Source organism: Garra rufa, chromosome 21 (assembly GCF_049309525.1).
Source record: "Garra rufa chromosome 21, GarRuf1.0, whole genome shotgun sequence".
NCBI lineage: Eukaryota > Metazoa > Chordata > Actinopteri > Cypriniformes > Cyprinidae > Garra > Garra rufa.
Window position 1 is genome coordinate 19,597,195 of NC_133381.1, and position 17,863 is coordinate 19,615,057.

General features: G+C 34.8%; 1 protein-coding gene across 2 annotated transcripts in view; it reads left to right on the forward strand.

Annotated features, from left to right (window-relative positions):
• The window catches only part of LOC141295533 (UTP--glucose-1-phosphate uridylyltransferase), a 40,304-nt gene that overhangs the window by 19,417 nt on the left and 3,024 nt on the right, over positions 1-17,863 (forward strand). For both annotated transcript variants that reach the window (XM_073826757.1, XM_073826756.1), the window contains exons 5-7: positions 778-911; positions 2,024-2,321; positions 3,323-3,520. In XM_073826757.1, the coding sequence (XP_073682858.1) occupies positions 778-911; positions 2,024-2,321; positions 3,323-3,520 (630 nt within the window). The remainder of the gene's footprint in view (positions 1-777; positions 912-2,023; positions 2,322-3,322; positions 3,521-17,863) is intronic.

The window sequence follows — 17,863 nt, forward strand, 5'->3', positions numbered from 1 at the left end:
AAAAAACAGCTGTGGATCATTAAGGTAAGAACACTGTGTATGAATGATGAACAATCAAGTGTATGTAAACTTTTGAACAGGGTCATTTTTATAAAGTCAAAGTTGTGAACTAAATGTAAACGTCTTTTATGTGAAATGTCTTATTCAGGTCAGTACTAAATAAAAAAATAATATGCCCTTTTATTTGGTAAAGTAATTAACATTTTGCTGATTCTGCCAAGTGTATGTAAACTTTTGACTTCAACTGAAAGTGTTTTACCAAAGTGGTTTCTGTAATTTGTCTGAACATTTAGAGAATTACTGCAGAAAGTTAAGGCTTAGTTAACTAAAAAAAACAGCATTTGTTTTTTACTTTCAGTAAAGTAAAGTTTACTGCAATACTGTTGATTTCTTGCCAACTCACCTAATAATTATGTTCTGATTAATTATTGACCCTCTTCATCACCCCAGTGTAACTACAGAGATTAGATAGGAGAGATGTTTATATCCATCTAAGACCATATTTTATCAGTTTGCCTCTTGTGTTAAAGATCTCACGTTTACAGCGATGTTGTCTAAACAGTAACTTCTGTTATTAAGAATTATCTACAGTTCATTTTCCCAGATAAAACAGAATGTGCTGCAGAATGTAATAAACCTGCCAAAGTATCTGTATTAATGAGAAGCAGTGTGGGTTCACAGTCATTACAGCTTGTTTATAATGTTTATAAATAAATCAAGAGTTAACTTGCTTGATAATGTTTTTAGTAAGTATTTTTTTCTTTTTGGTCTCTGCAGCACTTGAATAAAACTTACAATGCTGATGTTCCACTGGTGCTCATGAACTCTTTCAATACGGATGAAGACACTAAGAAGATCCTACAAAAATACACGCACCACAGAGTCAAGATACACACTTTCAACCAGAGCAGGTATTAACACATACACACACAAATGCATTTACCTGACATGAAACAGACTTGCATTTACTTTCAAATGAAGCCTATACTAAAATCATGCATTTTAAATGAAAAAAGTAAAATAAAATAAAAAATGAATAAACAATGAACTAATTAAATAATTAGTTCGTTTATTCATTTTTTAAAAGATTAAAATGACTTGTCATAGTTTTCTAAATATAGCTAAGTAAACATACAAACCACAGATATATACAAATGTAATGCAAGAACAATAGATCACTCACTTATTACTCATCGCATAAGCACACATATCTAAACAAAGAGTCAGATTGTAATTCAGGCTTTTGGCACAGACTGTGCAGGATGCGAAAAAAAGTTTAATTTCTACACCTTCCTAATGTGTGCTGCTGACCCTTAGCCTGCAAACATTTAAAGTTTTGTAAAAACAAGTTAAAGATTGATGAGATTTCTAAGCAATAATGGGGATACGTTAATATTTGACAGACTCGTCAGAGCAGAAATTTATCTCAAAGCTAACAACAGACGCTCGTGGGATACGGTTACATGTGTTGTTCATAATACAGCACATATTTAGTCCCGGTTGAAGCTGAAGCTTGTGTAAGAGACAATATGATGAAAGGACGAGGAGGAGGATGAAGGCTACATAGAACGTCAGATGTTTTCCCTGGCTTCATTTGACCTGAATAAGCTTGAAATTGCAAGAGCGAGAGGAGATTTTAGAGCCCCTCTGAAAGTACATTTGCATAAGCAGTGTATTTTTCGTGCCCATAAATATAAACAAGGCTAGAAATGTTTTTTTTTTCTTCCTGTAAAGAGGAAACACTTTATGACACTTTAGAAGTGTTTTTGCATCTATTTTAACGATCCATTTTAGCTATTTTATAACTTCTGATCTTTCTGATTTTTAGGGATGCAGCTGAAATAAGATATTATATTTTTATTTCACAGACCATTGTTGTTGTAGTATTATTTATACACTATTATTGTATTATTATTCATTTCAATTAGCTTTTATTTTTTGAAGTTTTATTTTACTTAGTAGTAAGTAAGTAAGTATCACAGATCTATATCAATTTAGACTTTCTCTCTTCCGCATTATCCAGGTATCCGCGAATAAATAAGGAATCATTGCTGCCGGTCGCTAAGGACATGGCTATGACAGGAGAGAATGGAGATGTGTGGTATCCTCCTGGTCATGGTGACATTTACGCCAGCTTTTATAACTCTGGTCTGTTGGAGCAGCTCATTGCTGAAGGGAAGGAGTACATTTTTGTCTCCAACATCGATAACCTGGGCGCAACGGTAGACCTGTATATACTGAACCACCTCGTGAGCCAGCCAAACGGAAAACGCTGCGAGTTCATAATGGAGGTCACAGACAAGACCAGAGCTGATGTGAAGGTGAGAGAATATTTTTTGTGGAACACCATACACTACCAGTCAAAAGATTTTTTTATGTTTTTTAAAGAAGTCTTTTCTGCTCACCAAGCCTGCATTTATTTGATCTAAAGTACAGCAAAAAAAGTAACATTTTGAAATATTGTTACTATTTACAATAACTGTTTTCTATTTGAATATATTTTAAAATTTAATTTATTAATGTGATTTCAAAGCTGAATTTTTAGCATCAATACTTCAGTCACATGATCCTTAAAAATCATTCTAATATTTTTGTTTGCTGCTCAAAAACACTTATTTTATTGAAAACAGCTAGTAGAATTTTTTCAGGTTTCTGTGATGAATAGAAAGTTCAGTAGAACACCATTTATCTGGAATAGAAATCTTTTGTAACATTATAAATGCTAAATAAAAGTATTAATTTCTATAATTTCTTTTCTTTATGTATACTCACTCCAAGCTTTTGCATGGTATCGTTTATAATGTTACAAAAGCTTTTTATTTCTGATAAATGCTAATCTTTGGATCTTTCTATTAAAAGAATCCTGATAATAATAATAATAATAATAATAAAAATGTTTCTTGAACAGCAAATCAGAATATTAAAATGATTTCTGAAGGATCATGTGACACTGAAGACTGGAGTAATGATGCTTAAAATTCAGCTTTGAAATCACAGGAATAAATTACATTTTATATATTTATGTATTTATAAATTACACAAAATATTCAAATAAAAAGCAGTTATTTTAAATAGTTGACTGTTTTTGCTTTGGATCAATTAAATGCAGGCTTGGTGAGCAGAAGAGAGCTAAAAAAAACTTTAAAAATCTTACTGTTCAAAAACATTTGACTGGTAGTGTACATGTCTTTCTCTTAATCCAAATTCAGTCATTTGCAATTATGTTCATAAAAATTATTCAATATTTTGGGTAAATAGTTTTATTCATACACATAAATGTTTGTTGCATTGTCATTGAACATTGTGTGTTTGCGTTTTCCAGGGAGGTACGCTCATTCAGTATGACGGTAAGCTTCGGTTACTGGAAATCGCCCAGGTTCCCAAAGCTCATGTAGATGAATTCAAATCAGTCACCAAGTTTAAGATCTTCAACACTAACAACCTATGGATCTCCCTATCTGCCATAAAGAGACTACAGGAACAGAACGCCATGGACATGGAAATCATAGTCAACCCTAAGGTAAGAAAACTACACTAGCAGTCAGAAGTTTGTGCATAGTAAGATTTTTAATGTTTTTTAAAGAAACTCTTCTCCTCACCAAAGCTGCATTTATTTGATCCAAAATGCGGCAATTTTTTTACTATTTAAAATAACTGCTTTGATTATATTTTATTTATAATTTTATTTTTTGTGATCAAAGCTACATTTTTAGCATCATTACTTACGTTTTCAGTGTCACATGATCCTTCAGAAATCATTCCGATATGCTGATTTGCTGTTCCAGAAACATTACTATTATTTAGGGATGCACGATATGAAATTTTTTTACCGATAGCCGATAATTAAGTCCTTCTTGTGGCCGATACCGATACCAATACGTTCATATTTTTATATGATAATTTTGTGCACCCAGGAGAATACAAAATCTGAGATAAACTAATGAAATGTATATTACTGTATACAGTATATCTGGGTCTAACAATCATAGCAAACATCAGTCCTGACTCTTCAAAAATGTTTTTATTTTTTGTGTAAGGCACCACAATTCTAAATAAATAAAATGCTTTGACATTTGTCAACCTGGAAAAAATGAAAAGTGCATCATGGAGTAACGTCAGATGTCCAAATGTCCGTTAAAGCTTCTTATTGATCATATTATGAATGTGTGCAGCAACCAAATCATACAAGGCAGTAGGGTTGCACGGTATACCAGTACTACGGTAGTATCGCGATACTAAAGCTTAAAAATACCCGCAGTGCCATTGCATTTTTGAAACAGTAGTATTGTCCACACGGTAGTACCGTACGATATGTTGTATTCACGGCAGGAACACTGTTTAAAACGTTCATTTGAACATGCACGCCAGCAGAAACATTACAAGTTGATTGCTAAAATGTCTTTCTGCTGTGCTTTGTGTAGTATAAGCTGTCTCTACGCTTCATTTGGTATTCAGTGTTTCCCGACGCTTCAGTTCAGTTTGAAATGAGAAGCTGCATGCGCACGTCGTTGTTTATGCTGCAGTTTATCAGAAGAGAGGGTCAGATTCAGACCGTCTGATGTTATTTAAAAATAGCATCTCAAGAATCAATTATTCAACATAAAAATATTTTACAAGAAAGTATTTTCGTATTTTTATTCATTTGCCCACTCTTAGAACAAGTGTAATAATTCGTTTCTGGAAGCATCTTTGCAAGCACGAATGCGTTTAAATATACAAGTTGATAACTTGGAAATTTCAAGATATGCGAGCAAAAAATGCTCCTGACAGTTCAGCACGATGAGCAAGACGAGCAAGATGTTTTAGTTTCGTTTCTGTGTTCGAATCTGAATCTGCGTTGGTTTGGGCGAATCACTGATTCACTAAGCCATTCATAAAAACAGTTATTTGATTCACTCCTGAATGATTCAAACGTTTTGAAAGAATCGTTTGAAAGACTCAGTGATCCAATCATGAACATTGCTGCCATCTGCTGGCGGTTTTAAGTTTCCTATCATATTCTTTTCCAACAAATTTCTATATTCAGAGTTTTGTATTTAAAACATTAATCTTATACCATTATTTATGCAATTATAAGTACAGTCTAAATGTATAAATACCACATCTAAATGTCACTCCATGCAGCTTTTGTGCAGTGCTCAGATGAGTTTTGTTTACATGATTTTTAATGGATAACAGTAGCCAGTCATTCATTCACATTGATGAAGTATTCAGAGAAAAAATCTTGTCTGTTTTCATTTACATCTTTTTATTTATGAAATTGATTCATTTTGTAGAATTGAATTTTAAATGAACGAATACTGCACAGTATCGCGATACTACTTGGTATCGTGATACTTCAACTGGTATAGTATCGTAAGTCATTTTTATGGTATCGTGACAACCCTACAAGGCGGGGAATAAAACATCAGAATCGAGATAAAAACATCAACTTTTCAGAATGCCGCAAGCCCAACGCAGGTCATATGACACAAACCAACCAATCAGCTTCACCCGTTCCTTAATAACATTAAAAGCACTGCCAAGGTGGAGAAACAGCTTATCATAGCTGTACAGGAATAACCATTTTTAAATAAATTTAATAACAGAGCTACTGCAAGCGATTTTTAATGCTGAAAATCCATTTATCCTTTGCTGAAACTTCCGCGTCTTTATGGAGAGCGCAGGTCATGGTTGCTTAGCAACGGCAGATGCCACAGCAGAGCAGGCTGCAGAGCGGTTTGGAAAGAGAGAAAGCGGCGCGTCTAGTGTTTTCCACGTGTTTTTAGGCGCGACATGTGAACGGCCCCTAAAACAGATTCACCGCGACGACGACCTCTGAAGTGAGATATAAGATTTGTTGTGTTAAAACTTGACGGCTTTTTATCTCCTCTCAGAATCCTTGCTAAACGTGTTGCAAATAGCAATAGCATCGTCCTCCTCTGCCACCGCGAAAAACTTCCAGACCGGCGAAGACGATGATGACGACACAGATGATGACGTATCACACACAACAAAGTCCGAGAGTCACTGCAGTTTACAGCTGCAGTCACTTGCACTTGGAAAGCAGATGAATCTCAGATAAACCAGACTGATTGATTGATTTACCAGCAAGAGTACTTTATCGGATCGGATTTCATTTATTTATCGGAGCAATAAAAATGACGTCATTTTTACCCATATCGGTCGATAATTTATCTGTCCGATAAATATCGTGCATCCCTACTATTATTATCAATATTTAAAACAGTTGATTAAATTGAATAAATGATTTCTGAAGGACCATATCACTGCAGTAATAATGCTAAAAATTCAGCTTTGAAATCACAGGAATAAATTACATTTTAAAATATATTCAAACAGAAAACAGTTATTTTAAATAGTAATCATATTTTAAAATTGTACTGTTTTTGCTGTACTTTGGATCAAATAAATGCAGGCTTGGTGAGCAGAAGACAGTTCTTTGAACAAACATTAAAAACCTTACTGTTCAAAATATTCAAATGAACCTGAAATTATACAGAATTTCCTTAAAAAGATTAACCAAGTAGTCATCCAGTGAACCAGACGTTTGATTTTCTTCATCTCTTTGTTTTAATTTCCCTTTTTAAGTCTTCTTTTCCCTTAGCAGTCACTCTTTATTTTATTGTAAAGCACTATTTATAGCTGTGCACTAGAAATCTGTTTTATTCCCCTGGCCTTCCTCTCCTTTACACTATCGCTTCTGAAACCTTAGTTGAGACCCTGATTCATTTATCAGGCCACGTGGGACCCTGCGCTTCAGCAGTCTCCTTTGCAGAGCGTTCACTTCTGAATCAAACCCACTTACAAAACTCTTTCCACAAGTATTATAACAAGCTGATCTTGAGACTATGTTTGAGTGTCCTTTAAATACCAGACCCAATCTCTCATTTGAGTAGAGATTAGGGGTGTAACGATACACCAAAGGCACGATTCGGTTCGGTTCACGGTTTTGGAGCCACGGTTCGGTTCGGTTCGGTTTCTGTTTGCTGTGGGGTTAGGGTTGATGTCATCTTAACAGCAATGCTAAGGAACAATAGATTCACTTAATAACAAGAACAACTAAACTTTTTCTTTATTAACTTTGCCAACCCATTTTAGTACAGTCAGGATACCCGAGTAAGTTAGTGAAAATTAGACATTCACTTGTCCGAGTGAAAAATTTACTTGTCCGGGGCAAAAAAAAATGCCTTTTTTGCTGTAAATTAATCCATTCTGAAGCAATAGTCTCATCACTACTCTATAAGGTCTTACTTCAATCTGAATATTTGTGATATTTGCCTTAAATTGATTTCTAGGACACTTTTTAACTTTATTTTCCTAACCTTACTAACTGTGTGTCATCATTCACATCAAATTCTTACATTTTATCAATACATCAAATTAGTATAATTAGACTCTGTATGGTTGCACAAATTAAATCAGTATCAACAAACTCCATCTTTCCATTGCACAGGAAAAACCGAGCCTGCAATGAAATTGACATTTAACTGTATTTACTTAGACTGTTTAATGAAGATAAGAGGTTCCAAAAAATGCATTTACACAGTAAAATTGCAAATACATAAATAATGTAATAAGAATAATGTTATACTTTTTTTAAACATAAAATGTTGGAAAAATGCAATACCTTTAAATATAAAACCGAACCACCAATAGGTGGCAGTAGTCACTGTCTTAATGAGCGAGTCACGGATTCAACCATAGATGGATTCAACCAGTTCGTTCACTGACTCCATTCATTAAAAAAAAATGCTAAATCATTCAGTACTGAAATACCGCTGTGTTGCTCGGAGATTCACGGAGGTTCTGCTGTTGATTAGAACTATTTTCGTCTGCAAAAATGGTTAATGATGTGTCTAAAATATAAGTCAGTTAATATTAACTACTAGTTTATTGAACTACTGTTGTATAAAATCAATGTCACTCACGTTTGCAATCGTAATGGTGCTTTCCTACCGCAGTATGTTTGTTCATGCTTGTTTCTTTGTGTATGCTGTTGAGCCTATTAGTGTTGATTTTCTGTGAGTCAGATAGCCTGCACGAGCTTGATACTGTCCGTTTTCAGTCATCTTAAGTAATAAAATCAGAATTATGCTCACCAAAGTTTCGTTGCTGCGCGATGTCCGGTCGGCAAGTAAAATCCCCTTTCACTTGCCCTTTCACAAAATCCACTGGTCCCGGACAAGCGTTAATGTTGAGCCCTGAGTAGTAACCGAGTGTGATCGCTCACTCAAGTCACATGACATGACATGACATGCACTTGGAAAATACTAGGTGTGTTCGAGCTCATGCTGCGCTGCGCAGACCGATCGGCGAGATTAGCCGAAAGCAGTCGGGGAGGAGCTGAAAACGGAGCCGTGAAGTCGGACAAATTGGAGATCTCGTTGCTCCCTCAAACATGGCAGATCACGTGGCGTTTGCCTACTTTATTGCAGATTAACTGGAAGCTATAGAAATACATTTTTTGTTGGAAGAAATGCAGCACATGCAAGTAAAGCAGCAACTACAGATTTCAGCATCAATCAATGTTGACCACATTAGATTAAATGTCTGTGACATTTTAGTTATTCCATAAAAAATATTACTTAAATGTGCAGCTGAATACTATAAGTGGTCTGTATGAAAAAAGTACAATAATAAACTTATGCACAAATCCAATATAAAGAATTTAAGGGAAAAAATGTACTGCAGTCAAAAGATCGTAAACTATTTACGAAATGGCATGCAAATTGATTTGTTATGCACGAAACACGCGTGATTATCGTCATGTGGTGAATGTGGCCAATCATGAGAAGCTGTGACGTCATCACAGCCTGGCGCAGTCCCTTCTGAAATGTTGCGCTGGCTGAGCAAGCCGGCTGTTCTCGAAACGCTCTCGCGTTACTTTGATGCCACACGTGAACGTCACGTGGCGTCGGCGCCGGTTCAAGTCGGACAAAATTTCTAACCGGCATGCACTACTTCAAGTCAGCCGCCGATCGGTCTGCGCAGCGCCGCATGAAGTCGAACGCACCTACTAACTTTAGAATATAATATTTAGAACTAAATTTAGAACAAAAGCTCATCATTACTAATACAATTTAATCAAATGTGATAAAATAAAGATGTGTTTAAATTGGTTAAATTAGTTAGAGACAAGTGACGTCAACCTCAACAATGGGCAGCAGGGGGCGTGAGAGTACCGCGGTACGCCAAGAGAGTTTCGCGATATGTATCGTGGTTGGTGTATCGCAATATTTCGGTTCGGTTTGTAATATCGTTACACCCCTAGTAGAGATCATCTAGTTCAAGGGTTGTGTGATCAAAGAGTTTGATGGAGAGTTTTACAATTGCTAAAACTACAAAAAGGACATTTATAAACAATTTCTGTTGGGTTTTCTGTTCTCAGTTCATCACAGGATGACAGAAATGAAAGGTAACCATAAGATAAAGTTTGTGTGTGTGTGTGTGTGTGTGTGTGTGTGTGTGTGTGTGTGTGTGTGTGTGTGTGTGTGTGTGTGTGTGTGTGTGTGTGTGTGTGTGTGTGTGATAGTTAAAAAATTCTTAGAAGTGGGCAAAAAAATTAATTTAAAAAGCTCCCTGTGAGGACATTGGAAATTGAAAAAAAAATGTATTTATCGATATATCAAATAAAATTGGTGTTTTTCTTATTCTAGCACTGTGCCCAAACCAAACACAATACAGTGTTTTCAGTTTCTAAATGTCAAGTAACTTGTTTGTCCACACATGAAACTGGTTATAAAAGAAGAGGTTGCATCTGGTTATGACACAGTATAAAAATGTAAATGGGGTAGTGTGGAATAATTATAATATGTAAAAAAACAATAAGAGTTCTATGGGCTGTCCTCATTTAGATGTGTATGTGTATGTGTGTGTGTGTGTGTGTGTGTGTGTGTGTGTGTGTGTGTGTGTAGAGTAGTACAGTTCAGCAGAGCTCTATATTGTAGCACCATTTCTCCCCCTAAGGCCCAGGCTCTCATCCAGCAAGACATATTAAGCTGAAGTCTGAGTTTGTTCTAGATTTCTTCACATTCAATCCCTCCTGCTCCCGTTCCTGTCGACCTTATACTTTTTCTGCCTGTGTGATACCAAGACCAACTATACAGTGCTACCTCACACGTTATTGTCTTTCATAGAACAAGTACACATAGTTTCTTGACAGATAACATAAATATGAACTTTGAAGTTGAATATGAAGTCAGCATGAAACAAAAATTCACCCTACCTGTTTTCTAAATGCATGTTATGGGATTTATTGTGAATGATTATTCCACGTATCATTTATTTATTTATTTTAAATCAAAATGTCGTAAATCGATTTTCCAGTGTAACAACAGACTTCTCTCTGGTGACATATGGCAGACTTCTCTACTCATTTTAGTACACATAAACCTGACTTTTCGTACAATTGACTGCAAACTCGCATTCAAATCTGCCTCCATCCAACTAAGAACTCATAAATAAAAACCCCTACACCCTGCCCTACATTTCTTTTCAGTTGTTTCAATTGGATGTACATAATATAGAAGAAGAGGTCTGTTCTATCTAATTTCTATTTCAGTTTAGGTCTAATTTTATATACAGTGGTTAATATTAAAGTCCTGAGACTGCACTGAAAATGTAAAAGGGGTTTCTCTATTTGAACAATGATATAATTTTTTCTGTGTAAAGGCAATTTAGAGAATTGTTTCTAAACACATTATAGACTAATTTGGTGTTTGCAAACAGTGATGAATTTTTTTTTATGATTTTTCTATTCTGTTAATAAAAAGGCGGTTTATATGCTTATCAGCTATTTGTTTATGAGAAGCACACATGAAAGAGGCTGACAATCAGCTGAACATATACTTGTTTAATTAGTGACACTTAGCCTGCATTTTAAAAACTTTATTTGAATATGGCAACATTATATCGCGCTCTACAATATATATTAGGCGGCTGCATATATGAAAAAAAAACACCTAACCCTAAAAAAATTCTAACAAAAGGTTTCTCAGCTGTTTTTTTGTAGTATTAGGTGTCCTTATTAACATACTAAAAGTTTACCAAAGTTTGACCACTAGAAAGGCGTCATTTTCAAGATGGCATCCAAGATGGGCATAAAACCCTTAAAATATCCTAACTCCTTCATTATTTGACCAAGCCAAGTAATCTTGGTGTCTAACCCCATGTTTTCTGGGTCTATGAATCCATTGGACTCGTCTAAATTGCACTGACATGATTATATACTTATGGAATATATATATATATATATATATATATATATATATATACAGGGATTAAATTGGGCCGGGGCCGTCCGGGGCTGAGCCCCAGCACATAGATTGCAGGACTCGACACTTTATTAACGCTACACAAGTACTCTACTACCAGATTAAAACATCAAAAACAAAAAATAAGCAGCCAATCACCAAAACGCAAACCAAAATCACTACACTACCACATGAACAGCTAATTCAATCGCATGTGAATAAATGCAAATATTCCCTATAAACACAGAGTAAAGACACTAGCTATGTTTCCATCCAAAAATGCGAATTTAACTTATGTGCAAAACTGGAACATCGCATAAAACATTTGGGCATAAAGCAGCATTTTCATCCAACAAGACAAAGAGAACAAAGTCGTCACTTGCTGACAAATTTCCACTAAATATCACTAATAAAACTAGGGTAAGTCACTGAAAATAATAATTTTCATATAAATATATTTTATTGAAGGGATTGTAGTAGGGATGTGATGGTAAGGAAATTTTTCCACAACTGACTTGGCAACACAGGCAATACCGGTATCACCGAGGGGAAAGGATGGGGGTAAGTTAGTTCGTAAGAGTTTTCCCACGTTCCCACGCTTTTCTTCATTTTTGAATAGCTTGTAAATGCCCGTTTATGAGCATTTTACTTTTACTTTTACTTTCGAATTCAGCGTCTATTGATTGAATGGACGACAACAAAACAGTACGACCAACTCACTTAGTCTATATTAAATACAGAATTATTAATTTATTAACAAAAATGAAATAACTGTTAAATAACTTATACAAAGTGTATTTATATAAAAATAACAGGCCTACTGAAAATCAGCAAACACGGTGGAATAAATAAGAACCGAATGTTCTTCCAATGAGCTTCCAAAATCACCTTTTAGATAAATGGCAACAGTCAACAGGCCTTTTTAAAATCCAAAATATACTCGACTCCAGCCGCGGATCTGTGATGCGTTTGTTGAGCAGCCGTGTTCAGTTCAGTGTTTCTCTAACTGAACTAAATTATTTTTATTACTATAAAAAATCAAAACGTGGTGGGCAAGTGACGAAATTGGTGAAGGAAACATTTCAGAATGACCAATACAACATTTCTGATGCTGTGAGACAAGATGGGCCTGCTGGTTAGTCGAGTTACCCCGTTCCATCAGTGCAGAGTCACATGATGATTTTTTAATACGCATGGAGGAATTTATTCGGTAAAAGTGTTTTCATCATAGTTTATGCGCATTTATTCTTATCGGATAAAAAGTTTATCCTACTCAGTTGCACGCATATGTTTTTTTATGCGCATTTTCTCGTTTCCATCCAGAGATTTTTTATGCGATATTCCAAAAATAGGTGGACGGAAATGTGATGCAGTCGTGGCTCCAGCTTCCTTTTAAATATGTTTAATGATTGCGCCTGATGCGCTCACGCCCGCTCTGTCAGAGGAGGTGCGCAGATATAAAATAATTATTGATTACCAATTTGAATCAGTACATTATAATGAAAACAATACCTTAAAGTGGTATCTTTAAACTAGGGCTGCAACAACGAATCGATAAAATCGATAAAAATCGATTACTAAAAGCGTTGGCAACGAATTTCATAATCGATTCGTTGTGTCGCGCGACGCAGAGACTTTTGGTTGTTATTATATATATTTAAAAAAAAATTGAGCGCAGAGCGGACACATTCGGTCTCTCTCCCGCTCTGATGCCAGCAGAGTTCGGCACCTCATAACTACTTCTATAGTTTTTGTAACACTGTCTGTCTGTATAATGTGTCGAAAACATACCACAACCGTAAGGAGAAAGAGGAGCTCTGCTGAGGTGAAATCGTCTCAGTTTTGAATAGGGCTGTGACGGTGGCACGTTGTTTTTTATATATAGCCTACACTTCAGTCAGCTAACAAGCAGCCTAAAAACGCTAAAATAAATCAAAGAAATAATATATTTAATTAAGAAAGTAGCCTAAGAATATTATAAAGGTTATTAAACAAACATTCCTTGCAAAAATGTCCGACAGCTCATCAATTTTTGGCCGACTGAATTTCCAGTCCGACTGTCTTTTTTTCTCTTTCTCTTCCTCATTGCACAGCTGCTGATTTTAATAGCAAAGTGATTACATTTATTTTCGTTCCTTTAGTTTATAAAGTTAATTTAGAGATATATTTGGAACACTTTTTGTTTGTTAAATTCAAGTTTTTGTTTTTTAAAGTTATACCTAGCAAACAGCGGCAGACAGATAAAAGCCTGCTTAATTCATCGCGATTTAAATTAAAATCCATTGATATAAAAAACTTAAAACATATCACAATATTAGTTTAATCATTCAATCAATATAAATCCAAAGTTTGTGCGGAGAGAAGCGCGCTTTGCAGCGCATGGAGACGTGCAATGTGGAATTTCTTTTTTGCTCATAAAGGTAAGAGTAATTTACCACCCGGGCCAGAACTGTAAAGGGTCTACCTTAGTTTGTGTGTACTAACAGTATCAACAAAATGTGCTCTTAAAGAAAACAAACAGAATACGCTTGATATCTTTGGTTTAAACAGGAGCGCTTCACAATAATTAACCGAAACCCACACTGTAAAAAATTTAACGTAAAATCAACAGTAACTTACTGGCAACAAATATCCAGCAAGCTTCAGTATTTTATTCCACGGTAAAATTACTGTAAATCTGACAACAGTACTTCACAGCATACCGTATATTAACTTACAGTATATTTATACTGTAAAATTAATTACAGTTCTTATTTTTGCACTGTATTTTAAAATACAATAGTTAACAGCATACTGTATAATAAATTACAGCATTTTTATACTGTAAAATTAATTACAGTGCTTGTTTTTGCACTGTATTTTAAAATACTGTAAAGTTACTATGCAGTATAATTGATTATGGTATTTATATATATATATATATATATATATATATATATAAATATGCGTATGCAAAAAATATTTCAGACAGTTATATTACTGATTATTAGATGTTACGTCAATTATGACAACACACAGAAGTCAGTTTAAAATTCTTTATTAAAATTTAAAGTAGAAACACTCCAGACTTGGCAGGGCCAAGCAAAGAGTGAAACTCATCCTCAGCACGCTGAAATCTTGAACAACTGTACACACTGAAAGAAATGAAAAACATATTCAACACTGCATAGACATACACACAGATTACTTTTATGAATTTTAGTGCATTATTCAATAACTGAAATGACTTACCTCTATTTATAATGAAGGAGTGAAACTCATCCTCAGCACGCTGAAATCTTGAACAACTGTACACACTGAAAGAAATGAAAAACATATTCAACACTGCATAGACGTACACACAGATTACTTTTATGAATTTTAGTGCATTATTCAATAACTGAAATGACTTACCTCTATTTATAATGAAGGAGCGAAACTCATCCTCAGCACGCTGAAATCTTGAACAACTGTACATACTGAAAGAAATGAAAAACATATTCAACACTGCATAGACGTACACACAGATTACTTTTATGAATTTTAGTGCATTATTCAATAACTGAAATGACTTACCTCTATTTATAATGAAGGAGCGAAACTCATCCTCAGCACGTTGAAATCTTGAACAACTGTACACACTGAAAGAAATGAAAAACATATTCAACACTGCATAGACGTACACACAGATTACTTTTATGAATTTTAGTGCATTATTCAATAACTGAAATGACTTACCTCTATTTATAATGAAGGAGCGAAACTCATCCTCAGCACGCTGAAATCTTGAACAACTGTACATACTGAAAGAAATGAAAAACATATTCAACACTGCATAGACGTACACACAGATTACTTTTATGAATTTTAGTGCATTATTCAATAACTGAAATGACTTACCTCTATTTATAATGAAGGAGCGAAACTCATCCTCAGCACGCTGAAATCTTGAACAACTGTACACACTGAAAGAAATGAAAAACATATTCAACACTGCATAGACATACACACAGATTACTTTTATGAATTTTAGTGCATTATTCAATAACTGAAATGACTTACCTCTATTTATAATGAAGGAGCGAAACTCATCCTCAGCACGTTGAAATCTTGAACAACTGTACACACTGAAAGAAATGAAAAACATATTCAACACTGCATAGACGTACACACAGATTACTTTTATGAATTGTTCTAAAAATTTGAAAAGGTTAGACTTTTTAATTGATTTATAGAGCTAATAAAAAAATCTGATGTTTAAAATGTCGATTTGTGCTGTGCAAAGAGCATGAGTGCTTCCCAATACACAAATTGATGCATCCTTATTTTCTCACTCCGCCCTTCACCCCGAAACTGCGTCTTCCCTCGAAATTGGGTGTCGAAATTTTATTGAATGTTTAATGTTGTGCTTGTTCAATTTACGCAGCTCCCCCGTTAATGATCTAGCTCCCCCTTAGCACCTGCGTGGCTGCGTTAAGAATTCTCTGGCGCTGCCCCACGGGGATTAACGCTATATTGGTCATTTTCGTGAATATTGAAACTAATATCAAATATACAACTAAATTAACCGCAGACCGTTGGCAGTGGTTTTATCCAGACATTAATAAACTAATACAGTCCACTTGAATTAGGCTAGTGAATGAAAACGAATGAGCAAAATCGAACTAAAGTTTGAGGATGCCGAGACTCGGGAATTCATTCGGCGGGACTTTCACTGCCTGTGTATTCACTTTAAGTGTGCATCGTACTAACGTTATAAAATGCATAATATGACTAATAACACTGTGGTTGTCCATTCAATTCGTGTAACGTTAGGCCCTATAACATAACTTGCTACCGGTAGGGTTATGTTATAACGTTATGTTAACATATTGTTGTATGAGGCCTCGATCGCGACAGGCAACACGCACACGGTGTAATTTACACACAAGTGTTCAGAAATAAGAACATTTCGATTACTTTGTTCTAAACTTAAAAAAAAAAAAACATCAAACCTTGTGATAACTAGTATTTGACTAACTGGTTAGAATGTTCGCGTTAAAAAGCTAACGTTACCTTAACTTTACCTTTATATCAAACTCACCACCGATTAGGATACTTAACAGTTAATGGTAAAACGAATATCTTCACATTTGTAGTGGTGAAACATTTCGAAATACACATTTTTAAGATTTTGAATACAATTTTACATCTTACCTAGCTAGTTCTTGCTGGTTCTGCGTGCTCCGTCCGAAGTCTCTCTCAGTCAGGATGAAATGGAAAATTCGAGAAGAGTGTGACGGCTGACGGTTAGATGATTGGTTGCCAGGTGTATATCCCGTGCAATTCGCTCTTTATGTAATTAACTTAAGTGTGTAAATCGAAAGCAAAATAATAGTAATAATAATAATAAATCATGGAAATCGATTTTTATCTATTTACATTGCCTATATTATTGATCATTGGATGGGACTACATCTCCCAAACAAACATTTTAGGCTATAATAACCTTTGAGATTTGTTGTGTTTGTGACAAAATCTGGCAACCATAAAGAAAAAAAGAAAAAAGAAAAAGACACCCAAGCAAATTTAAACTTTTTTTAACTATAGGATAAATGCCTTAATCTATGGGTTACCTTATGAAACGATGTATTATAAAATTCCTAAGCTGAAATAACCTCAATAAACCAAAAAATGTCCTCTGTCGGGCATGTCTGTTGGAATATTACTGTCATCAATTTAACAGGAGTATAAGAATTACTGTAATTATTTTTTCCCCCCACCAAAGAAAAGCATAAATTGACAGCAACTTTCCTGTAAATGGTTATACGGTGACAAAGCTGGAAATACAGCAAAAATGATGTAAAAGCTATAAAATTGACAGCAACTTACTGTAAACTGTTTCTACAGTAAACTTTCACTGAAAATACAGCAATAATACTGTGAAAACAACAGAAATCATTTACAGTGCAGGTAATTGCCTCACAAACACAATATCTATAGAAAGCTTTAAATTATTATTTTACTATAAAACGAAATAATTAAAATCGAAAACAAAACTCTTTCATTAGCTAATCCATAAAGATGCATTAGGCATTAATGAGCAGATGGCAGGATCGTCAATTTCATCTTTGCAACACTGAATCAGAAAATACTAGTTTATTAATAAGTAATTCGAATATTTTCTTAATTTTTGCCTTGACACATTCATGGTAATTACTTTTGCTGGGGCTTTGAGGCCAGTTTTGCGTGCATTTGAATGCGGAACTCTTCCAGCTGGTCGCTGCTGATGGCAGGACACTAAACACCGCCATGGCAGAATGAATGTAGCAGAAAGTTAGTCAAGTTATCCCGTTCCAGCGTGCAAAGTCACATGACTTTTTTAATGCGCACTGAGGAATTTAATTTGAGAGGCTTCTTGATGGGAAATGCAGCATGTACACCACAGCAAGCCGCTGTCTTGACGGATAGTAATTTTAGTTTATTTAGTCTATATATTTGGCAGATGTAAAGCATACATGTGTATGTTTTTTGTGTTAGTCCATTTTTATTTTATTATTATTATTATAACAGTTCAAGGAGCAACATGTTCGTGCACTTTCTAAAGATTTTAGTTCTGTTTTTGAATAAAGGGTTGTAAATCCCTTGTT